Raw genomic sequence first — 26,189 nt, 5'->3', positions numbered from 1 at the left:
TTTCACGTGTAAGAAAGATTGTGCAATATTTCCTTTTAATCTTTCAGGCTACATTTCAACTGTGTTATGCTATGTAAACACACGAGGTTAATCCAAGTCATTCATATTTTCACAGTAGACTGCCATGTATGAGCAGCTGCCATATACATGGTCAAATCACAATCACAAAAATGGTAAAAGGCAATCTTTATGAACGCTTACACAAACTTAATAAAAGGCAACCAACATCGTCCTAGTTTTCAGTAAAAACTACCTTTCTCCCTCCCTCCTCTTCTTCTTCTCCTACCTTCTATAGCATAGTAACACAAAGATATTTATACCACTTTTACCTAAATTAGAAGTGACTCTTTTTCTGATACACACAAGTTATCAAAAGGCACCAAGATTAGACTTCTAAGTAGTTTCAGAATTTTAGTTCCTTTTTAGGTTCCTCTAGATTGATTTCCCTCAGAAAACAGTAACTCTAAGAACCAGGAGAAAATGAATAATGTGACACAGTAAGTGGACACTTGTACCACTGAAAAGGCATAAATATATTAACAGGTTCCTTGAGCTTTTCATTTAAGATAAGGAGCCAGAATAACTTTCTGAACATAAACATAAAAATAGAGCACACTTATTAAGAGGAAAACTCCCAAGTTCAGAGTAACAAGGTGTTAAATCTTACATAATAACACGCGGCCAAAAGCATTAGAAATTCTCGGCCAGGTCCTGGAGTGCATCGTCCTAACAATGCCTGATGCACAGTGCTAACATGTGACAAAGCACGGCATTTACTTCACAGGGAGAAAAGAAAAGTTGCATCACAAAAACAGATTTACTGGATTCAGCTTTGATTAAGTTTCAGAGATACAGATTAAAGGTAAAAAAGAAAAACAAGATTTACCTTTAAAATAAAAAAGAATCTTATATATATACATATATATAATCCATTATTAATACTCTTTATGCTTTTATGATGTGTAAAACAGTTAGAAACTTCTCAACTCTAGAAACGCTGACTGGGTAACCTATTTGGCCTTAACATAATCTAAGTTCCCTTTCGAGAATCGCATTAACGTTCCCCGTCCGGCAGTCCAAGAGGGATGGAGAAATTCTATTTCTTTTTCTTCTTCTTTGGTGGTTCATCCTCGGAGCTGCTCTCTGTGCTGGTGCTGCTGCTACCGGAAGAGCTGGAATCTGAGTCTGACTCAGAGGATGAAGAAGAGCTCGTGGAGGAGGAAGAAGATGAGGAACTGGAGGAGCTGTCATCGGTGTCACTGTCCTCTGAGGAGGATGAGGTAGACGTTTCTTCACTGTCGGATGAAGAGTCGCTGGCTGAACTGTCACTGCTGTTGCTACTGGAACTGGTTACACTCTTAGACCTGTTAGACAGCAAGGAGGTACGCGCGTGGGGAGCGGACAGTGAACAGAATGTCGACAAGCAATTTCAGGTACGTGCACACACTGAAGCTCGGCTAGCGTGTGATCCCTCCATGTGATGCGTCGCGGACGGAACACCTAGTAATCCTGCGGCGACCCCAGGTTTTACGTAAGCAATGTAACTCTCATTGCTAGAGTTCAAGAGCAGTGTCGCTACTGTTCCTATGCTCCGGAATGAATCACGTTAGAGGAAAGTTGCAATGTAACAGTTGGGTTTATTTAAGCCCCAGGGAGCCCGGTAAATGTTTCATAATCTTTACTTTGAACCGGATGTAGCTGGCCAACAAAAATTTTTTTTTAACCAGTCTAATAACATTTCCTATTCTAAGAGAATAAGAGATATTTCTAAGAGAAAATATTTACTACTTCCAGGTATACTCTGGAAAGTTGGAGAAAAAGGAGAAATGAAGGCAATAAATTCCAGTCAGGGAGAGAGAGGAACATATCTGAAAATGGGATGATACTTAATCATGAAATACAGACCAGAGACTTCAGATCCAAACTTTATCAGTAGTGTTTTAAAATCACTCTTCCCATCCCACCAACTGGGATTCTTTATTATCTCCATAATACTACTAAAGCCACACTTACCTTTTTTTCTTCGTCTTTCTTTCTACATTAGTTTCTCCGATGCTGATAAACATGAGGAGGAAAAAAGCTTCTGTTAATAGTGATTATACAGCTCAGGCAAATCCTTCAGCTCTCCCCAAAACTGTTTTACATTGGAGAAACACTTTGTCTTTTGTGACATGTACTGAGTCCAGCATTTTCTTGTTATAACCAATAAGTATGTTCCCTACTGTAGGCTGCATATGATACATGCAGTCAACTTAATCAGTACTTAAAAGGTAAGATAGATGTTATCAACTGTATCTTAGAAGCCAGGTAAGTTGGTGATTAAGAGGACTGAGGGCACCAATTTGATTCTTTTTTAGTTTTGAGTTAAGGTTGACATGGCTAAATCAACTACGTATCGAATAACCAAACAGCAAAACAGCAACTGTTATTTATAATTTCAGTCTCCAGACTTATAAATTACTATTTCATTTAAAAAAAAAAAAAAAAGGAAAGCAACATTTAATTTAAAATAACCATTTCCAGGAGCAGCTGGGTGGTTCAGTCGGTTAAGCATTTGACTTTGGCCTAGGTCATTTTCTCGCGGTTCATGAGCTTGAGCCCCACCTCAGGCTCTGTGCTGACAGCTCAGAGCCTGGAGCCTGCTTCAGATTCTGTGTCTCCTTCTCTCTTTGCCCCTTCCCTGTTCACACTGTCTTTCTCTCTCAAAAATAAATAATAAAAACATTAAAAACAAACAGGTCTATAAAAAAGCCATTTCTGGGAGTGCCTGTTGAGCCTTGAACTTCAGCTCAGGTCATGATCTCACAGTTCATGGGTTGGAGTCCTGCATGGGGCACTGTGTAGACAGTTCAGAGCCTGTAGCCTGCTTCAGATTCTGTGTCCTTCTCACTGCCTCTCCTCTGCTCACGCGCTCTCTCTCTCTCAAAACTATATAAACATATAAAAAAATTAAAAATAAAATAACCATTTCTAGGGCACCTGGGTGACTTAGTCAGTTGAGCGTTTGACTTTTGATTTTGGCCATAATCCAAGAGTCATAACATGGAGCCTTGCATTGGGCTCTGCACTGGGCATGGAGCCTGCTTAAGATTTTCTCTCTCTCCCTCTGACCTTCTCCCCCTTTCACTCTCTCTCTCTCTCTCTAACAAAAAAAATTAAATAATAAAATAAAAAATAAAATGAAATCAAATAGCCATTTCTTTTTCTTCATGTCTCCTACATGTTCAGTTATTTACTATTTTATTTATTTATTTAAAAAATTTTTAAGTAGGCTCCACTCCCAGCGTAGTGCCCAACACGGGGCTTGAACTAATGACTCCCAAAATCAAGACCTGAGCTGAGATCAAGAGTTCGACACATGGGGCACGTGGGTGGCTCAGTTGGTTAAGCGTCTGACTTCGGCTTAGGTCATGATCTCACAGTTTGTGGGCTCGAGCCCCACGTCAGGCTCTGTGCGGACAGTCGGCTCAGAGCCTGGAGCCTGCGTTGGATTCTGTATCTCCCTCTCTCTCTGACCTTCCCCTGCTCATGCTACCTCTCTCTCTCTCTCTCAGAAATAAATAAAACATTAAAAAAAATTAAAAAAGACTTCGACACTTAACCAACTGAGTCATCCAGGCACCTCCAGTTATTTACTATTATTATAACCAGACATTTAATACTTCAAGACTGTGTTTCCTCACATTATTTATAAAGAACAAAGTCTGATGACTTTTAAAATATACAAATGGTTTGCTGCTATATTTCTGCCAAACATGCATATTAAATCAGGGTTTCAAATTACGTAATTAATTCTATTACTATAACACTGTCCTGTAAATTTAACATTTTTATATTCTTGACTTCTCTGTATTTTCTAGATAATGTTTTTCTCCTTATTTCCTGAGTCCTCAAATATATATATGTATTTATGCAAAATTGCTTTACATAATGGAATTACTACTATTTTCACGGTAAAATAAGTGATAGGAATACGTTTATCAAGTCACACCCCAAGAATTCATGATCACTGAGATTCATATACTTTTATCATTTTGTCAATGAATCAAAAATCAGTTTTTATAGAATACATCCATATCTAAAATTCATGTAATTTTATGTATTTTTATTTAACACTTACTTATTTATTTTGAGAGGGACAGAGGGGGCAGCCAGAGGGAGAGAGAGAGAATCCCAAGCAGACTCCACACTGTCAACACATAGCCCGATGCAGGGCTAGATCTTACCAACCATGAGATCATGACCTGAGCTGAAATCAAAAGTCAGACACTTAACTGACAGAGCCATCCAGGTGCCTCTAGTTTTATGTATTTTTGAGAACAAGAGGGGCTCAGTTAGTTAGGCGTCTGACTTCAGCTCAGGTCATGATCTCACGGTCCATGGGTTTGAGCCCCACATCAGGCTCTGTGCTTATGTCTCAGAGCCTGGAGCCTGCTTTGGATTCTGTGTCTCCCTCTCTCGCTGTCCCCTCCACCACCCCCACCCCCGCCATTCATGCTCTATCTCTCTCGCTTTCAAAAATAAATAAACATGAGACATTTAGTTGTTAACAAATTCTATAAATAAAAATACTCCTTGGGAGAGTGCCTGGATGGCTCAGTTGGTTGAGCATGTGCCTCTTGAACTCAGCTCAGGTCTTGATCTTGTGGTTGCGGGCTCAGACTCTGCATTGGGCTCTGCCCCGGGTGCGAAGCCTCCTTAAAAAAAAAAAAAAAAAAAAGAAAGAAACTCCCACATGTAAACTTACCTTTGTTGTAATAATAATAATCTGTTTTCTTTTTCTTTTAAAGCTTTCTTTAGTTCTGCTGTTCTTGAAGGCCTGTGTAGGTATTTTCTTTTTCCTGTGCATTCATAAGTCCAATGTCCAAATTCTAGGCACTTCTGACATCTTACATGTTGCTTATTTGCTTCACTGCAGAGCAAAAAAAAAGAAAAAGGAAAAAGGAAAAAGGAAAGAAAGGAAAAAATATAGGCAATAAGATTTTGACTTGACATTTTCTGTCCTGAAAAATATACACAATATAAACTTTTTTAAGGTCAAAAATAAACATAAGTATACACTTTAAATTGTTTATTATGTTAGATTTAGTTACAAGGCAGTATAGTAAGTAGTCAAGACCATGGACCTCGGGAGTTAGAACTCAATTCAAATCTTCATTCCTCAATTCCAACCTACTAATGGCAGAATAAGTAACTCAGACCAACTCCACAGCTCAGAAATAGAAAAGACAATCAAAACATTGTTAACAATCTGCTTGAGGCATCAGAGAACTAATGATGGGATGAAGAATAACCAAGCCAAGATATGGAAGAAAATGGAAATCTAGAGCAGTCAGCTCTGTATTTAAGTCAATTCTCGAGCTGGGAGTATGTGCCCAATGGGGTAAACCACCCTTATAACAAGCTAGGGAGATGAACTATGTATCCAGGGTTAGGTCTCTAAAGAGTTATATTCTAAGAATAAACCAAGTGTACATGGAATACAGCTCAGCTTCTAGTCATCAAGAAGAAGAAAAATCCCAATCCCATAATCCCTGAAATAGGATTAAGATGCAGCAAGTAAAGACAAATAGATGAAAGAATTGGAAAGGAAAAAATAAAAAGGTCATTCCTCACCAATGACATATTATGTACATTACAAATCCAGAAGAATCTACAGGTATAGTATTTTGAAATAATTATAATTCATAAGATCAGCAAGATTTTAGATTGGGGTCAGCAAACTTTGTAAAGAGTTAGATAGTAAAAATTTTAGGCTTTGCCGATCAGGAGGCAAAATTGATATTATGTAGGTACTAACATAACAAGAGAGAGAACCTAAATCCACAAATATTGTATTAATAAAAATATTCCACATAAAAGAGGTTTACTAGGGAGAAGAATGGAATTCTTTTCTAGAAGATAACATCAGACTCATTTGAGGTTGAAAGTTAGTGTTTCCCATTATCCAACTGATGATACATATATACATGTAATTAACATTCTTATTTTTAATTGAGAGAGGGTGCAAGTGAGTGAGGGGCAGAGAGACAGAGAAAGAGAGACAGAGAGGGGAGCAAAGCTTGTGTTCACCTGAAGTGGGGCACAAGCTCCCTAATGTGGGTTAGATCATGACCTGAGCCAAAGTCTGGTGCTTAACTGACTGAGCCATCCAGGCGCCCTGTAATTAACATTCTTGCAAGCCCACCAATACAAACAGCACGTAGGATTCAGCTGACAACTGTTTGCTGAACTCTATTAGATACAAGGTAAATACATAAAAGTCAACAGAATTTCTATACAACAAAAACAGTTAAGATGACATTTTAAAAGGTGATATTCATAATTTCCTGAAAAAATACCAAGTACCTAGAAGTAGAAAGAAAATATGTACAAGAGTTCTTTGCACAATATAAACATTATGAGAGAAATTAAACATCTAAGTAAGTAGCTACATGGAAAAATACAATGTTCACAGACTGGAAAACTCAATAATTTTAAAATGTCCATTCTCTACAAACTGATCAATAGATTCAAAGCAATGCTGATAAAAATCAAAACAGGTTTTTGTTTGATTTGCTAACACTTATTCTAAAATGTATACAGAATTCAAATGGCTAAGAGCCAGAATGCCCTTGTAAAGGTACAAGTGGAGAAGACTTAGATTAAAAGTCACTGACTTATGATACAGCTATACCAATTAAAAATATGAAATTGGAGCAAAGATACACAAGCCCATGGAACAGAATAGACTGTCCAAAAATAGACTAATCTATATAAGAGCACTTAATTTATGACAGCCATGGCACTAGAGAGCAGGAGGGAAAAGACAGATTATTAATTGTACAGGGACCACTGGTGATGCATATGGAAAAAAATGAGACTTTACGCTCTACCATATACAAACATTGATTACAGACTGGTCAAATAATACATGTTTTACAAGATGGTATAAAAAAAAGTGACATGGCGGGGCACCTGGCTGACTCGGTTGGAAGAGTATGATCTTGAGGCCCCATGCTGAGTGAGGAAATTTAAAAAATAATAAACAAATAAACAAACAAAAAGTGAAACCGGTGTCTGGCTGGCTCCGTTGGTTACGTGTCCCACTTTGGCTCAGGTCATGCTCTCGTGGTCTGTGAGTTCCCCACGTCCGGCTCTGTGCTGACAGCTCAGACCCTGCAGCCTGCTTCAGATTCTGTGTCTCCTTCTCTCTGTCCCTAACCCCGCTCATGCTCTGTCTCTGTCTCTCAAAAATAAACACTGAGAATAATTTTTTTTTATAAAAAAGGAAAAGAAAACTATTTTTCCTGAATCATTTTTAAGTTGCCAACCTGAAGACTCATCAACTCAGAATATTTCATTGCATATTTTCTATAAACTAGGATATTCTCCTAGGTAACAATGTAACCATGAAAATCAAGAGATTAATATAGATACATTCTTACTACTTAATCTTCAAACCCTTACATTTACATGTCACCAAATACCCCAATAATGTTCTATATAGCAAAATCCAGTTCAGCATCTATGTTGCCTTTGTCAAGTCTCCTTAGTTTCCTTCTGTCTAATGAGTTCCTTAGTCGTGTCTTGCTTGTTACGACTATAACAGTTTTGAAGAGTACAGGCCAGTTATTTTGTAGAATGTACTTCAATTTGCGTTGCTTTCAAGCTCAGTAATGCGACTATCAGTAGGAAGCTTCAGCTCCCTGGCCTGCTGTCCTCTCCACAGACAGGTCTGCCCACAACATGGTTTTCCCCAGAGGGGGTGACCAAGGCAACTTAAGTAAGCAGTCATGGTTTTTTATAACCTGATCTTGAAAATGGCATACCATTACCTTTGCTGTACTCTGCTGGTCACACAGACCAACCCTGGTATAATGTGAGCGGAGGCTACACCAGAGTGTGAATGCCAGGAGACTGGGATCATTGGGGGTTATCTTAGAGGTCAACTACCACATCGGATATTTCTGCACGATTAGAGTCAAGCCATGCCTCTTTGGCAGGAATGTAACAGAAATGGGCTGTGTCCTTCTCACTGTATTCCTACCAGTGATACAAGACAGCAATTTGTCTTATTACTGATACTATGCACTTTGATTCCTTGATGAAGGAGGGCTACCAGAGCTTGCTTTGTAAAGTTACTTTCTGTCCTTTTTTAACTGTGGTGGTTTTAAATGATGGCCACAAATTCTTTCATACTTGTCACTTCAAAAAGTGAAGCCTTAATTCTCCTCCCTTTGAAGGTGGCTTAGACTTAGCATCTTGCTTCAACCAGAATAAAGCAGAATGATGGTGTGACTTTGAAGATTAAGCCATGCAGCTGCCATATCACGTAGACACTGAAACAGCCTCTAGGGAGGCCATGTGGTGAAGATCTGAAGCCTCCTGCCAAGAGCCCTGTGAATGAGCCATATTGGAGACAAATCCTCCAGTCCTGATCAAGCCTTCAGATGACTGCGGCCACTAAATTCTGGGGCTCCTGGGTGGCTCTGTTGGTTAAGCATCTAGCTCTTGATTTTGGCTCAGGTCATGATTTCACTGTTTGTGGGAATGAGCCCTATGTTGGACTCTGTGATGATGGTGCAGAGCCTGCTTCAGATTCTATGTCTCCCTCTCTCTCTGCCCCATACCCGCTCATACTCTGTCTCTCTCTCTCTCTCAAAAATAAACAAACATTTAAAAATAAATAAATAAATAAATAAATAAATAAATGAAAATTAGGGGGGCATCTGGGTTGCTCAGTGGGTCAGGCATTCAACTTTGGCTCAGGCCATGGTTTCAAGGTTTGTGAGTGAGCCCTGCATCAGGCTCTGTGCTGACACCTCAGAGCCTGGAGGCTGCTTCAGATTCTGTGTCTCCCTCTGCCCCTCCATTCTCTCTCAAAAATAAACATATTAAAAATTAAAAAAAAAAAAAAGAAGTCACTAAGTTCTGGGGTGATTTGTCACACAGGTGTAAGTGAAAACAGATATAACAGTATTTTGTGGGTTGGTATTTCAAAGTACATAAATTTCTTGCCCACTAAGTTTTTAGTTCATTTGTTCATCTATCAGTATGAACTCATATTTTTCTATTTTATTCAATGAGGTATAATTCGTTACATGATTTATTTGGATACTCAGACTGTCCTAGATGTGGTCAGTGGAAAGGAATCTTTTCAAGCTGGATTCTGTGTTCTTTTGACATGGCTTCTTCACTTTGGGGGTACTTCCTTGTTTTCTGGTACAACAACAAAAAAAAAATTCAGGCTCATCTACTTTCCCTGTCCGAGCCTGTAATCAGACTGATAGAGCCCTGATGATATTTAGAGTCACATTTCTCTTTCCACTTGGGCTCTGACACCTCATACCAGTTATACCTCCCTTTCCCTGTATGGATATTCTCTCCCTTATGATGACAACTTATGCTAAATTGCTCCTCTGTGTGGATACCTTCCTCACCTTGCTTGGGATCTGATACCCAACACTGGACCTTCCTCCTTCTTTTGGGATCTGACATCTTACACTGGTCCTTTCCCCCAGTGCATGCCATCTACACCCTGCTGACGCTACAGATCATGTCACACATCTATGTAGATGCCCTCCTTACCCGACTTCAGCTCCAATACTCCAGTGCCAAGTCAACCCTCTGCATGGAAGCCTAGCTTGCTCTACACTACTTAATGGCTTTACGGGTGACTTGTTCAAGAAGTGAAGAGGAAGAACTAAAGAATATTCATAACAGCATAATTTGTAATTTCCTCAAAACTGGAAATAACATTGAAGTAGAATGGACAATTTGTGGTACAGAATACAGTGAAATACTTCATAATATTAAAAATGAACAAACTTCACAGTTTAACATATAAGAATCTTAGATTTAAGAAGCCCAATTATTCAAAAGAATTCAAATTGTCTGATTCTGTATAAAGTTCAAAGGCAGGCAAAATTAAACTCCAGTGCATAATTAGATAGTAAAAGCACAAAGAGAAGCAAGAAAACAATTACCATTAAGTGTTGAGTGACTGGTTACCTTTGGGAAGGAGGAAGGAGGTCACGAATGGGAAGGCCTTAACGGCTTCTGGTATAGTGGCAATTTTATTACCTGACCTGGGTGGTAATTGTTATGGGAAATGAAGGCAAAAGAAAAAATTAATTTCCTTACTACTTACAACCCATTGACAAGTTCTTGGAACAAGAAGAGTGACCTTCCTAGGGGTACTCAGCTGCCTTGATGTTGACATTTTGCCAAGGGCAAAAGGAAATCTTAGCTTAACGTTATCCCAACCCCCCAGGATCCTGTGATTCTATTTTAAACATATAAGAAATTTCTTTGGAAACTCCCTTTATCTCTACTCCCCAAGATATATGTTAGCAGTCATCCTTCAAGCATATGGCCTACTGATATAGATCTTCTAAAGGGTCTCATGACTGAGGATTTACCAAAGAGTAAAAGACCTCTTCCTAACCATAGCTAGCACCCTCAGGGGCCTGGAAACCTTGTTTTCAAAATTCCTTAGAGAGTTAGGCTGCTGTCCCTAACACCCTTGCAACTTGAAAGTTTAAAAGCAGTGACCTGGCACAAGCCCAGGGTAGCTCTTTCTGCCTGTGGGTTCTGTTCCTGTGTTTTAATAAAAGCACCTTTCTGCACTCAGGATATCTCAAGAATTCTTTCTTGACCGTTCACTCCAAACCTGAACATTTCCACATCAGTAATCAAGTAGAATCTTCCCTTTACAAAAATTTAAGTGGCACAGTTATGTTGTTTGAACTTTTTTGTACATGCGCTTTCTTTCACAATAAAGATTTTAAAAAATCTTGGCTTTTGGGGGCACTGGGTGGCTTAGTTAAGTGTCCATCTTCAGCTCAGCTCATGATCTCACAGTTTGTGGGTTCGAGCCTCATGTCAGGCTCTGTGGTGACAGTTCAGTGCCCTGGAGCCTGCTTCACATTCTGTGTCTCCTCCCCTCCAAACCTCCCCAACTCTCACTTTCTCTCTCTCTCTCTTAAAAGTAAACATTAAAATATATTTTTTTTAATTTTGGCTCTTTCACTAGATAGCGGTATGCTCCTTAGAAAACTGATTTTGGGGGGGCGCCTGGGTGGCTTAGTCGGTTAAGCGTCCGACTCTCGCTTAGGTCATGATCTCGCGGTTCGTGGGTTCGAGCCCCACGTCGGGTTCTGTGCTGACTGCCAGCTCAGAGCCTGGAGCCTGTTTCAGTCTGTGACTCTCTCTCTCTCTGACCCTCCCCTGCTAACGCTGTCTCTCTCTCTCTCTCTCTCCTAGAAATGAATAATACATTTAAAAAAAAGAAAACTGATTTTGGAACCTTAGATTCCTCTTCTAAAAAATGTAATAATACCCATTTTTACTATGTTATTGTGAGAATTAGATGAGACCATAACCAAGGCCTATATTTACCATGTGCCAGGCTTTTAGTTAAGTATCAGTTATGAATAATCACATCCAATCTCCTAACAACGCAGTGAGCTTGAAAGAACTATTCCCATTCTATAGACTAGGATGTATATACAGCAAGCAGTAAGGCATCTGGTGTAAGGTAATACACACTTAATTGGGAGTTATTATTGTCAACCTAAATTATTAGCTAATCAATTACCTGGACTAATGATACACGGCACTTTAAATTTTCTCATAACATGGTTGCATGATGAGATGCTGAGTTCTTAATTTTGACCTACAGCAGTTACCTTTGTTATCCCTGGAGAACACATAATTGGTGTTCAGTAGATGTTTGTAAATTGAACGATTGCAGAAACAGACAAGTGTTTAAGAGAACATATATTGCTTATAGTGGGCTTTTTATTAGTTACTTCCTGCATTGTGGACTAGGTTCTGTAATCTTGACAATAATTTAGTTTTGGCATCTGTCCAAAACTTAAACTATTCCTAATCTGAAGAACTCTTACAATTAAAGAACTAAGACTATTTCAGTATAGTATTAAAAGATAATAAAGAATATCCAGTCTTTTCCTTAGTAATAGTTCTTAAATTTCAGCAAGCAACTGCCAGAGCCATGATAATAATTTCAGACCTTATCTGAATATGTAATGTCACAGCAAACTTTGAAAGTCATCAATAATAGGGGCACCTGGGTGGCTCAGTCGGTTAAGTGTCTGACTTTGGCTCAGGTCATGATCTCACGGCTTGTGAGTTGGAGCCCCACGTCAGGCTCTGTGCTGACAGACAGCTTGGAGCCTGGAGCCTGTTTCAGATTCTGTGTCTCCCTCTATCTCTGCCCCTCCCCTGCTCACACTGTGTCTCTCTCACAAAAATGAATAAACATTAAAAAAAATTTTTTTTTAAGTCATCAATAATAAAACATTCTGTGGACTTAATATTAGCTTTTGAGGCAAAAAGAACCACTAACACCCTTAACACATAAACAATTGTAAAATCCACCCTAATAATAATATATTCAGAAACATCAAAGATAATTTATAAACACTGACTTCAGCTCAGGTCATGATACGGTTCTTGGGTCAAGTCCCACATCAGGCTCAGTGCTGTCAGCACAAAACCCACTTGGCATCCTCTGTCTTCTTTCCTCTCTGCCCCTCCCCAGCTCGCATGCACTCTCTCTGAAAAATAAACATTAAGAAAAAAAAGCCTATTGGGTGTTTGGGTGGCTCAGTCGGTTAAATGCCCAACTTCAGCTCAGGTCATGATCTCATGGTGAGTTTGAGCCCCACATCTCATTGGGCTCTGTGCTGACAACTCAGAGCCTGGAGACTGCTTCAGATTCTGTCTCTCTCTCTGCCCCTCCCTGCCTTCCTCCCTCCCTCTCTCTCTCTCAAAAATAAATAAACATTAAAAAATATTTTAAGTTTAAAATCATGACTCTCCTACAAATACATACAAAACAGCCTGTGAGTGAACTCTTGAAGACAAACAAGCAAAAAATACAGAAAAAACAAACATATGTCAAAGGTTTTATTTAATCATTAATTAATAAAGCAACTAGTTGGGTACCTGGGTGGCTCAGTCGGTTAAGTGTCCGACTTCAGCTCAGGTCATGATCTCATGGTTCATGAGTTCAAGCCCCGTGTCAGGCTCTGTACTGACAGCTAGCTCAGAGCCTGGAGCCTGTTTCAAATTCTGTATCTCCCTCTCTCTCTGACCCTCCCCTGCTCATGCTGTCTGTCTGTCTGTCTCTCTCAGAAATAAATAAAACATTAAAAAAAATTTTAAAAATAAATAAAGGAACTAGTAAAAGGGTGCCTGGGTGGCTCAGGTGGTTGAGTACCTAACTTCAGCTCAGGTCATAATCTCACAGTTTGTAGGTGTGAGCCCCACATTGGGCTCTGTGCTGACAGCTCAGAGCCTGGAGCCCGCTTCAGGATTCTGTGTCTCCCTGTCTGTCTCTTCGCTGTTCCTACTCTGTCTCTGTCTCTCTTTCTCAAAAAGAAATAAACACTAAAAAAAAAATATATTTTAAAAAATAAAGGAGTTAGTAAGACGGTGGAAGTGGTTCAAAAGACAATTCAATCAGGGATGGTGAAATGGGGGTGCCTGGGTGGCTCAGCTGGTTAAGAGTCTGACTTAGGCTCAGGTTGTGATCTCACAGTTGGTGGGTTCAAGCCTTGCACTGGGCCCTCTGCTGTCAGCACAAAGCCTGGCTTCAGATCTTGTCTCCCTCTCTCTGCCCCTCCCCAGCTCCCATGTGCATGTGTCCTACCTCAAAAGTAAATAAACATTAGGAGAAAAATGCTGAAATGAATTTACACATAGTTAAAAACTAGTCAATAGCCACATCGCAAGAATCAATCACAATGTGTATGTATGGGTAAGAATCTTTCCTATCGGTTTTCTACAATTCAGAGTTATAAAATAGCTCAAAGACAATGATGGATAGGCCCTCATAGAGTCACACAGCCAGGAAGAGTGGATTAGACATGATATCTAGTAATCTTTTTTTGAAATCCATTTCAAAGCCTTTCACAGTATTTGCTAACAATGAAAATATGATTGATAGTGTGAGGAAACCTCTCAGAATCAAGAAAATAAAGTCTTCTCCAACTCAGAGGTTATTTTCTCCAACTCAGAGGTTGTTTTCCCTAAATTAATACACTTAAGATCTCAGCTATTAAAAATATTATCCACCAGCACTGTTTAGTTTTCTGTTGTTATAAATAGAACATTCCAAATATCTAAAGCCCATCTATGATTGACGTGTTCTAACTATTAATTAACCACCCCTAAAAATACTGATCTTCCAGAGAATGCTGACTGAGGCAGACCTTTAATTTTAAAATAAACAAGATTAGCATTTATTTCTATCCATATGAATACTCTATTCAAAAAATATTCCATTTCTATATCCTAAGCTAAAGCCCAAAGAAGTGTTCTAAAGGTACAGGCTTTTTATGTGAAATGACCCTCTTTGATACTTAAAATAGTACAACATGCCTGGTATATTGACCTATTGTTGGCAGAGGCAGAGAATGGGCACTGTACATATGGTAAGATATACATTCTTTTCTTTTAAGAAATATTTTCATGTTCATTTGTTTTTGAGACAGAGAGAGACAGAGCATGAGCGGGGGAGGGGCAGAGAGAGAGGGGAATAGAATCTGAAGCAGGTTCCAGGCTCTGAGCTGTTAGCACAGAGCCTGATGTGGGGCTCGAACCCATGAATCATGAGCTCATGACCTGAGCCAAAGTCAGATGCTTAACCGAATGAACCACCCAGGTGCCCCTACATTTTTTTTCTTAAAGATTATTTATGTATTTTGGGAAAGACAGTGACAGTACAAGTAGGGAAAGGGCACAGAGAAAGGGAGAAGGAGAGAATTCTCAATAGGGTCTGTATTGTCAGTGTAGACCCCGATGTAGGACTCAAATTCATGTAACCGTGAGATCATAACCTGAGCTGAAATCAATAGTCAAACGCTTAACCAACTGAACCACCCAGGCACCCCTAAGATATACATTCCTAACTGCTGGTAAGTTTATAAGTAACACAAACTTTCTGAAGGGCCATTTGGTAACTACAAGAAAATCTTAAAAATGTACATACCAAAAAACCCAAAAAAAGATAGTATAAATGGTGACTATCCACCTGAAAAATCCCTAAAAATCTAAAACAGAGCTACTAGAATAAATGAGTTTAGCAAGGTCACAAGATACAAGGTCAATATACAAAAATCAATTGTATTTTTTTTTTTAGTTTATTTATTTTGAGAGAGAGAGAGCATGTGGGAGCGGCAGAGAGAGAGAATCCCAAGCAAGCTCCACACTGTCAGTACAGAGCGTGATGAAGGGCGTGAACTCATGAACTGTGAGATAGTGACACGAGCTAAAACCAAGAATCGGACACTTAACCGACTGAGCCACCCAAGTGCTCCTAAAACCCAACTGTATTTCTATATATTAGCAAGAAACAATTGGAAAATTGAAATTTAAAAAAATATTATTACAATACATGGAGATAAATCTGATGAAAGTTGTCTAACACCTCTACAGTGAACTATAAAACATCAGTGAGAAAAGTTAAAAGTCTAAAAAAAATGAATACACACACATACACGCACAGATTCGTGCATCAGAAAACTCCAAACTGTTAAGGTATCCATTCTTCAAAAGCTGATCTATAGATTCAGTGCAATTCCAATAGAAATCTTAGCAGTTTCTTTTGTGGGAACTGATAAGCTGATCCAAAAATGCATACAAAGAATCTAAAACAGTTGCAACAAAATTAGAGGACTAACACTGATTTCAAGACTTATTATAAAGCTACAGTCATCACCGGAGTGTGGTGGTTACATAATCAAATAGATCAATGAAACAGAATAGAATCCATATACATACAGCGGCGGCTGTTGCTTGACACAGGTACAAACAAAATTCAGTGGAGGGGGCACCTGGGTGGCTCAGTCAGTTGAAAGTGTCTGAGTCTTGGTTTTGGCTCAAGTCATGGTCTCACAGTTTTGTGGGACTGAGCTCCACGTGGGGATTTGCACAATCTCTCAAAAAAATAAATAACTTAAAAATAAGTAATCAAGTGTTTTCAACAACTGGTACGGAACAACTGAAATGCAATGTGCAAAAAGATGAACTTTCGAAAACCGTTTGCCAATTTCTAATAAGGTTTCCAATAAAGTTACTAGTTACTATATTGTCAAGCAATCCACACTTACATTATTTACAAAAGAAAAAGGAAAACTTAAGTTTATGCACAAGACTATACATGAATGTTTATAGCAGTTGTATTCTAAAGAACACCAAACTGGAAATAATCAAAATGTCCTTAAACTGGCAAATGGATAAACAAACTTGTATATCCATAAATGGGATATATTAGCAATAATTAAAAAAAAAGGGACACCTGGGTGGCTCAGCTGGTTAATCATATCACTTTGGCTCAGTTCATGATCTCAGGGTTCTTAGGTTCGAGCCCCACATCGGGCTCTTTGCTGTCAGGACAGAGCCTGCTTCAGATTCTCTGTCCCCAACCATCTACCCGCCCCTACCCAACTCGTTCTCCCCCTCCCCTTGTTTCTCCCTCTCTCTCTCAAAAATAAGCAAAAATGAAAAAAAAAAAGAAGAATGCACTATTATTATATGCAAGAACTTCAGTGGATCTCAAGGAATTAACCAAGTGAAAAATGACGGACTCAAAGGCTACAGACTGATTCTATTCACACAACATTCTGGAAATGGTAAAATTACAGCCACAGATAAAGATCAGTGGTTTCCAGAAGCTGATAAGGATTTACTTACAAGGGGTCATGAAGAAATTTTTCATGATGAAAATTGTTCTGTATCTTGATTTTGGTGGTGTTTCCATGACTACAGGATCTGTCAGAACTCACAAAACTGTACATTAAAAAAGAAGAATTTTGGAGTCTCTGCCTGGCTGAATTGTGACTCTTGATCTTGGGACTGTAAATTCGAGTCCCACATTGGGTGTGGTGATTACTTAAATATAAACATACTTAGGTACATCTGGGTAGCTTGGTTGGTTGGGTGTCCAATTCGTGATTTAGGTCCAAGTCATGATCCCACAATCATAGAATCAAGTCCATCACGAGCATGGAGCCTGCTTAAGATTCTCTCTCTTGGGGTGCCTGGGTGGCTCAGCTGATTAAGTGCCTGACTCTTGATTTCGGCTCAGGTCATGATCTCATGGTTTGTGGGTTGGGCCGCAAGTTGGGCTGTGCATTGACAGTGCAAAGCCTGATTGAGATTCTCTCTCTCTCCCCCTCTGTGCTCATTCCTTGTTCACTCTCTCTCTCTCTCAAAATAAATAAACTTTAAAAAAATTTAAAGAGACTCTCTCCCTCTGATCTTCTCTCTTGCTCGTGCACTCTCTGTAAAATAATCTTTTTAAAAATTTTTTTCTTTTTTTTTATTTAAAAAAAATTTTTTTTTTTTTAATGTTTTCATTTATTTCTAGGAGAGAGAGAGAGAGACAGCGTGAGCAGGGGAGGGTCAGAGAGAGAGGGAGTCACAGACTCTGAAACAGGCTCCAGGCTCNTAACCAGGCCCACACTACTTCCATACCCATCCTGCTCCAAGGTTCCCTATCTCAGTGACTGGCACCACTGGGCACCCAATTAATTAAGCCAGAGACCTAAGACACATCCTTCATTCATACCTCTCCTTCATTTCCAAAACACTAAGTTCTGTTGATTTTACCTTCTTTTTTTTTTAAATTTTTTTTTAATGTTTTATTTATTTCTAGGAGAGAGAGAGAGAGACAGGGTGAGCAGGAGAGGGTCAGAGAGAGAGGGAGTCACAGACTCTGAAACAGGCTCCAGGCTCTGAGCTGGCAGTCAGCACAGAGCCCGACGTGGGGCTCGAACCCACAAACTGCGAGATCATGACCTAAGCGAAAGTCGGATGCTTAACCAACTAAGCCACCTAGGTGCCCCTAAAAATTTTTTTTCATGTTTATTTATTTGAGAAAGAGAGAGAAAGAGAGAACGAGTGGGGGAGGGGGCAGGGAGAGAAGGAAACACAGAATAGAAAGCAAACTCCAGGCTCTGAGCTGTCAGCACAGAGCCCAACGTGGGGCTCAAATTCATGAACCACAAGATCATGACCTGAGCTGAAGCTGGATGCTTAACTGACTGAGCCACCCAGGTGCCCTGTAAAATAAGTAAATAATCTTAAAAAATATAAAGGATGAATTTCACTAAATGTAAATTTTTTTAGAGTTTATTTATTTTGAGAAAGAGAGAGAGAACACGTGCACATGCTAGCAGGGTAGGGGTTGAGAGATGAAGAGAGAATCCCAAGCAGGCCCTACAGTGTCCACGCAAAGCCCAATGGGGGCTTGATCCCATGAACCATTTGATCATGACCTGAGCTGAAACCAAGAGCTGGACACTTAACTGAATGAGCCACCCAGGCACCCCTCACTAAATGTAAATTAAACCTCAGTAAACCTGACTTTTTTTTTTTTTTTTTTTAAATTTTAGTTAGTTAACATAGCATGCAATATTGGTTTCAGGAGACTTCAGTGATTCATCACTTACATACAACACCCAGTGCTCATCACAAGTGCCCTCCATGATACCCATCACGCATCTAGCCCATACCCCCCCACCTCCCCTCCATCAACCTTCAGTTTGTTCTCTGTCGTTAAGAGTTTCTTGTGGTTTGTTTCCCTCTCTTATTCTGTCCCCTCCCCACCTTTCCATATGTTAATCCGTTTCCAGTAAACCTGACTTTTAAAAAAATGTCCGTATCAGGACACCTGGTGGCTGAGTTGGTTAAGCATCCGACTCTTGACCCTCGTTCAGGTCATATTCTCACAGTTTGTGAGACTGAGCCCATGTTGGGCTCTGTACTAATCATGCGGAGCCTGCTTGGAATTTTCTCTCATCTCTCTCTGCATTCCACCCTCAAAATAAATAAATAAACTCAAAAAAAAAGTTCTTATCAGTTAATCCAGAGTAATGGAATACATATACGAAAAAATTTAGTTGTATATTATGGGAAGTATAATATGGTTTATAAGAGTAAACCTGACAGATGGCAGTTACATTTGTGGTAAGCATAGCAGAACGTATAAATTTGTGGAATCACTGTAATTACTGTTATACCTCTGAAAACTAAAGTAATGTTGTGTGTCAAATATTCTGAAAAAAAAAAAGAAGAAAAGAGGGGCACTTGGGTGGCTCAGTCAGTTAAGTGTCCGACTTCGGCTCAGGTCATGATCTCAGGGTTCGTGGGTTCAAGCCCCGCGTCTGGCTCTGTGCTGACAGCTACCTCAGAGCCTGGAGCCTGTTTCAGATTCTGTGTCTCCCTCTCTCTCTGACCCTCCCCTGCTCGCGCTCCCTCTCTCTCTCTCTGACTCTCAAAAATAGATAAAAAACATTAAAAAAAAAAAAAAGGAGTAAACCTAACTATTCAACAGCAATGGAAATGGCCATAAAGAACACTATGAGGCCATTTATAATGTTAAAAAATGGCCTACGAGGTTATACATTAAAATGTAAAAAATGGTTGGTGTGCTTGGGTGGCTCAGTTGGTTAAGTATCCAACTCTTGGTTTCACTCAGGTGAAACCTCACCGTTTTGTGGGTTCGAGCCCTATGTCTGGCCTGGCAACTAGCAGCTCAAAGCCCACTTGGGATTCTTTCTGTCCCTCCCTGGTTCACACTATCTCTGTCTCTCTCAAAATAGGTAAATAAACTTTTAAAAAAGTGTGAAAAAATATTATCTTTGGGGTAGGGTTATAATACATTTTTTCTTTATCTGTATTCTATAACTTTCCTACAATGAACATGGATTGCATTTGAAATCATAAAACAAATTTGAAAAGATATTTTTCAAAGTAACATAACTAATGAGTACAGAAGAGTGCTAAAAGCCTAAGAAATATCTAAACCTAATACACATAAATAAATATTCTACCAAAAAAATCTGAAAGTAGTGAAAAATATCAAGAATATTTAAATTGTTCTGTGTTTCAGTTCCATCTACAGCACAAAGGACCGGGGGAAGGGGAGCATGGAGACTGTGGAATAAAGCACAATCAACCAAAAAAGGGATAGTCTCATTACTTGGGATGCTAGACAAATCAGTCTTCAATGTCATGTTATAGGCTAAGAGAACAAGCAGGATAATTTTCATTTTGCTTCATTCTTAACTCAAACACAATTATATGCAGAATGAAAAGAGTAGAACTGAATTTCAAGATAGTGAGGGTGAGTAACAGGGCCCTTTTATCCATTCTGAATGTGTTTAAGTCACATGGCCCAACTGACTGCTCCCCAACATACCAGAGATTTTCCAGGTTAGATGACAGTACTGCTGGTAATCTGCGAAACCCTGGCAAACATGAGTGGTGCTGAAAGTCTGAAAGTACGCAAATGCTGTTTTGAGTTTCAAAGTAGAAAGAAAGGTAGATTCCACAAACTATGCCAGTGAACTTGACATCTATTCCAAGCAAAATTCTGGCTGGATTATTAAATCCATTCAGAAAGGAAAGCCCAGATCACTAAGTATCAAATCATTACAGACTAATACTCTTAGTGGCTTCTGGGTATTTGCATTTCAATAAGGCATCTTGGAAATAGATTAGTTGAACATCATGGACAAAAGAGTACTGTTTAATGGGTTGAAGAAATGTATGAAGAAGTATCCAGTGATGGCCTGAGGTCTTGGTCCTCAGTTTGGATTTGTTTAACACTAAGAAATAAAATAAAATAAAATAATGTTTATTTATTTTTGAGATAGAGAGAGAGAGAGAGAGAGACCATGAGCAGGGGAAGGGCAGAGAGAGAGGGGGAGACAAAGAATCCAAAGCAGGCTCCACGCTCCGAGCTGTCAGCACAGAACCTGATGTGGGGCTTGAACTCAGGAACCATGAGATCAGACACTTGACCAACTGAATCACCCAGGTGCCCCTGGATTTGTTCACCATTTTATAAATGACTTGGATGAGAACAGGATACAGATGAGCATATTTATCAAACCTATAGCTGACACAAAGCTAGGAGGAATGGATAATAAAAGGATGACCAAATCACATCTAAAAAGGTCTTGACAGGCTAAAACTCAATGTCAAATCTAACAAGATGAAATTTAACAAGGGTAAAGGTAAGTCTGGCACTTTTAAGTCCAGAAAATGAACACAAGTACAAGACAGGGGAAGCTTGACTTGATGGCAATTCAAGTGGATAGTATCTAGGGTTTTTAAATGACTGAAATCACAGTTTAGGCCCAAAGCTAGGATGTAGAAGAGAGCAGGGTTTAGCTTCATAAATATTATTTTCCTTTCAGCTCAACATAAACTTTTTGATAGATTTGAGAAATGTAACAGGCTGCGTCAGGAGGTCCTTCCTATCCAAGCCAAAGTTAGATAATTCTCCCAGATGCTGAAGAGATGGCACTGGAATTCAGTGGAAAGTTTAGCAAAAGACCCCAGATACTGCCAAGATTCTACAAATCTATTTATAGGTAGATGTAATTACAATTTACAAACCAAAGATAATTTCATTTCAATTGATTTAAAGTTAACTCTGCTAAATGGGAAGCTCAAATTAGGTTCTCTTTTTTTTTCTTTTATCAGTACAACTAATATCCTCTCAATTGGGGTCTCAAGTGGGCACTACCTGGGATCATTCTTCTGTTAAACCTTACACTGAATTCCTGTACCACCTCTTCAGCATCCCAAAGAATTATTTTTCCTCTATTAGTCCAAAGACTCTTAAAAAGAATGACAGTATTACTTCCTCACTTCACATAACTAACTTAAAAATAGTTTAAAACTTGTTATGGAAGTAATATATGGTCTTTATAAACAAAATTAAAACTTCTTGATAAACATAAAATGAAAAACAATGGCTCCTCTTCTGCTTTCTGCCCCCAAATATTCCCCAAACTCAATTGGACTTCCCTAACTTCTACAATTCTCTTTCTATAACTCCCTGAGGACTTAGTCTTTACACCATGACAGCTTTTTATCATACATCATTTAATTTCTTTCCCAAAAGATTAGAAATGCCTAAAGATTTGTCTTTTATTTCTTTGTAACCCATTTACCAAATATAGGCATTCCAAAGAAAAACAACATTTGCTGAACTTTCTGATACTTCTTAAATAAGAAATAACAATATTTAGATACGAAGTCTTTCACTTCATATTTAAGTGGACATTAGTTGGTTTTACCAATCTAGCATTTACTATCTAACCTACCTATCTAGCTCATCACTGATTTATATAGATCCATCCAATTGTGCTGTTAAAGAATGAGATCTGCTCATCAAAGCATGACAATCCCATAGACATGATTCAATCTAGAAATGAGATGCCATCAACTTGAAGTTGAGAGGATATAAAGGACTCTAGATAGTGCAGCCGTCTTGGGACCAACAGAGTAGATCTATCCAAGTGTGGATCCAACACCTGAAAGATCAAATCTGAGAGTCAGAGAGTAGACCCTGGAGACATAATTTAGCACACCTACCAAGTGTTACCGTCACTCTATTCTTGAGTTCAGAATTGTCTGACTTCAAAGCCTTCTCCTCCAGGAGGCATACTACCCTGACTTCCTAGGTGTTTATCCATATGCTCAAGAAACTCTTTTCTTCAGGTGTGACAGGTAGAATTCATGGAGAGAAGAACAACAAAAAAGAATAAAAAACAGAAATGTAAAAATAAAGATATGCATATACATTAAGCTAACTATGAGCAATAAATTATGGACTTGCAAATGTTAACAGCATGAAATGCCAAGAGAGGGAAAAAAATGGTAGTTTCGGTGTACCTGTTGGTAGAACAAAAAAGGCTTTACCAGAGAGGGGCATCTGGGATGATCCCTGCATCATGCACTGCCTCTCGCTCACTAGCCACAGTGGCCAGCTTTCAGTTCTTTTCTCTCTCTCTTTCTTTTTTTTAAATTTCTGAGAGAGACAGCATGAGCAAGGGAGGGTCAGAGAAAGAGGGAGATACAGAATCTGAAACAGGCTCCAGGCTCTGAGCTAGCTGTCAGCACAGAGCCCGACGCGGGGCTTGAACCCACGAACCGTGAGATCATGACCTAAGCCCAAGTCGGACGCTTAACTGACTGAGCCATCCAGGTGCCCCCAGCTTTCAGTTCTTTTCTCTCTCTCTTTCTTTTTTTTAAATTTCTGAGAGAGACAGCATGAGCAAGGGAGGGTCAGAGATAGAGGGAGATACAGATTCTGAAACAGGCTCCAGGCTCTGAGCTTGCTGTCAGCACAGAGCCCGACGCGGGGCTTGAACCCACGAACCGCGAGATCATGACCTAAGCGAAAGTCGGACGCTTAACCGACTAAGCCACCCAGGCGCCCCCAGTTCTTAAAAACTATAAAGTTCTTCCTGTCTCAAAGCAATTATGTCACTGTCTGGATGCTCTTTCCCCAAATCCTCTTAGGACTAGCTCTTTTCTGTTTGTTTAGAGAGGCGGAGGGGGGAGAGAGAGAGAGAATGAGAATGAGAATATATCTTAAGCAGGCTCCACTGTTAGGGGGAAGCCCAAAGCTGGCTCATTCCCGACCCCGGGATCACCACCTGGGCTGAAATTAGGAGTCAAATGCTCAAGGGACTGAGCCACCCAGGCGCGCCTCTTTTCTCACACTTTTGATCTCCGTTCAAATGCTGCCTCTGCAGACATTCCTTCCCAGTCCAACCAACCTAACCTAGACCCTTCTCTTTCCATCACCTCTTATTTCCTTCAAAGCTCTTATCACCAACTGTATTCACTTAAAATGTTTAGCTGTTCCACCCTCTTCACCAATGAAATCTAAGTTTCCTGAAAGCAGTAATTCCGGTCTTGAACATCTCCTTTTCTTTATACCCAAATTCTGACAGAGAGCGGCAGATAATGAATAAAGTAGTATTCACTTAAGAGAATTAGTATTCACAAAAAGTGAGAAAAATAACTTAGGCGATACATCGGCGTTGCAGTCAGGCTGTTCCTAGGGAAGACGATAGAAAGGGGGCAGGAAAAGCCAGATAGGCGGGAGACTTCACAGGGAGTTTAAGGTTTACGTCGGTGAGATGGAGGGTGTCGGGTCAGGGCTTCAGGCTTCCCCGGCCACGCGTGGGGTGGGCGGCTGGGTGGGCAAAGGGGCACACACCACTTGGTGCCCAACTCCTGGGCGTTCCCTTTGCAGAAAGCAAACGTTAGGCTCTCTTCAGAACACCCCCTATCTCACCTCGCAGCCTAGGTCCCGCCCCGGAGACCGTACGCAGCCGTCTTCCACGCAATCACTAGCCCGTAGACACCAAACTTATCGCCTGGGCCGAGCCGCTGCGGAGCAGCAACAAGTGAGAGAAACGACCATCCTCCGCCCGTCCGCACTGAGGATCCGACACCAGCCGAGCATCCCGGCCCCTGCTCACTCACCGGCTGACGCGTTTCTCCCCGCCCCCAGCCCGCCCCGCGGCCCTACTAGGGGCCTCACTTACGCCTGTCTCCGAGCTATGAGCCGATGCATGGGAGTCGCCATCTTGCGCGGCTGCGGACTGCCGCGCTGGGTTTTGGGAAACTCCTCGGAAGGGGCGGGCACTTCCAACCCCCGCGGCGAACTGCGTGGGCGGAGCCAGTGAGGCCTTGTGGGCCTCTGGGGCGAACTTTGGGGTAAGCGGCGGGCGGGCGGGCGGTGGGTCTTGTCTCCTGTGTGGGTGTCCAGTTTAAGAAAGAAGAAGGAGGCCGGTTGTCTTGCATGAACGGGCTCTTGAAGGGTGAGTGCAGGTATATTGAGTGGAGAGGCCGGGAGAAACATTCTCAAATAAGGGAAATACAGATATTTATTTATATATGTTGTATAATATATATTTATACACATAAATATATGAAGAAAACTGCTCAGTGTTCAGAAACGAGTCTGGAGAGCAAAATAATAAGGAATGAGCTTAAAAAAAAGAAATAAAAAGTAATGAGCAACACTGGGACCATAAATTGAAAGACTGACTGTAGTGAAAATATATGTTAATTAACTCTGTACTTATATATTTCGTAGGGATTTTATTAGGACCAAATGAGATTATGTAACTAAAGCTACTTTGTCCACTGGGAAGAGATACTAATATATTTTCAAAAAGATTTTAACATTTATTTATTTTTGAGAGAGAGACCGAGAGACAGAGCACAAGCTGGGGAGGGGCAGAGAGAGAGGGGGAGACATGGAATGTGAGGCTCCAAGGCTCTGAGCTGTCAGCACAGAACCTAATGCCTGGCTCGAACCCGCAAACCATGTGACCTGAGCCAAAGTCCAGGGTTTAACCCACTGAGCCACCCAGGCGCCATGGAAGAGTGAATATAAATTGTTTTAACATTTAGTGTCACATCATGGGAATTTTATTCCCTTAAATCAACATTCTTTAAAACATAACTTTTTGAGGTACGTATATATGGACGTTTCTGGATGTCCATTTTTTTCAATTAATGTTTATGAAGCACCCAAAATGTTTTCAAAACTGAGGATAGAGCAGTGAACAGGCAAAGTCCTCGCACATATGGAGTTTCTGCAAATAAGCCAAGGCAATGTCCAATGAGATAAAGAGCAATTTAGTACTGAGAGTTACAGAAGGTGATATCCTTAACCTTTGAGCAATCTTGTTCTTGAGAAAGTGGAATCTTACTCTCTGTTCTATTCTTCAGCTTGATTTGTTCAATTCTCAGTGCACTTCTGGACATCTTTTCCCATGTCAGTACATAAAGATTAATTTATGCTTTTCCTATGTTATATGGATTACATGGACATTCCACAATTTATCCGACCAGTACCCTACTGATGAACAATTAGATCATTTACCACAAGGCTGGGATGAATAGATTTTTAGGCACTCCTCTCTGTAATCTGTTCTTCTAGAAGTAGAATCACTGGGTCAAAGTGTGCATTTTAAATTTTGGTTGGTATACCTATTATTCTTTAAATAGGTTTTACCCAAACATATTTCCTCACTAGGACTGAGAATGATCAAACTTTTTTGTTGTTGTTGTTAAATGTTTATTTGAGAGAGACAGAGTGTGAGTGGGGGAAGGGCAGAGAGAGAGAGAGAGACAGAATCAAAAACAGTCTCCAGGCTCTGAGCTGTCAGCCCAGTGCCTGATGTAGGGCTCCACCTCAGGACCTGCAAGATCATGACCTAGGCTGGAGATGGATGCCTAACCAGCGGAGCCGCCCAGGCGCCCTGAATGACCAAACTTTTAAACTCTTTCCTACCTATCGTTTTAATGAGGTTAAGTACCTTTCATATGATCATTGGAGACTTTTTTTTTCA

At 40.1% G+C, this 26,189-nt stretch overlaps 1 protein-coding gene across 1 annotated transcript; it reads right to left on the bottom strand.

Moving 5' to 3' along the window:
- On the bottom strand, positions 1-24,683 carry ZCCHC10 (zinc finger CCHC-type containing 10). The gene is made up of 4 exons (XM_039221378.1): positions 24,372-24,683; positions 4,748-4,912; positions 2,014-2,055; positions 1-1,364 (listed from the first exon to the last, which is right to left on the bottom strand). Exons 1-4 carry the CDS (start codon positions 24,410-24,412, stop codon positions 1,097-1,099), a joined length of 516 nt encoding a protein of 171 aa, XP_039077309.1. The 5' UTR covers positions 24,413-24,683; the 3' UTR covers positions 1-1,096.
- Between the last annotated feature and the right edge of the window lie 1,506 nt (positions 24,684-26,189).

Source organism: Hyaena hyaena, unplaced genomic scaffold (assembly GCF_003009895.1).
Source record: "Hyaena hyaena isolate Hyena2069 unplaced genomic scaffold, ASM300989v1 scaffold_978, whole genome shotgun sequence".
Lineage (NCBI taxonomy): Eukaryota > Metazoa > Chordata > Mammalia > Carnivora > Hyaenidae > Hyaena > Hyaena hyaena.
This window is presented reverse-complemented; position numbering and strand designations above follow the sequence as displayed.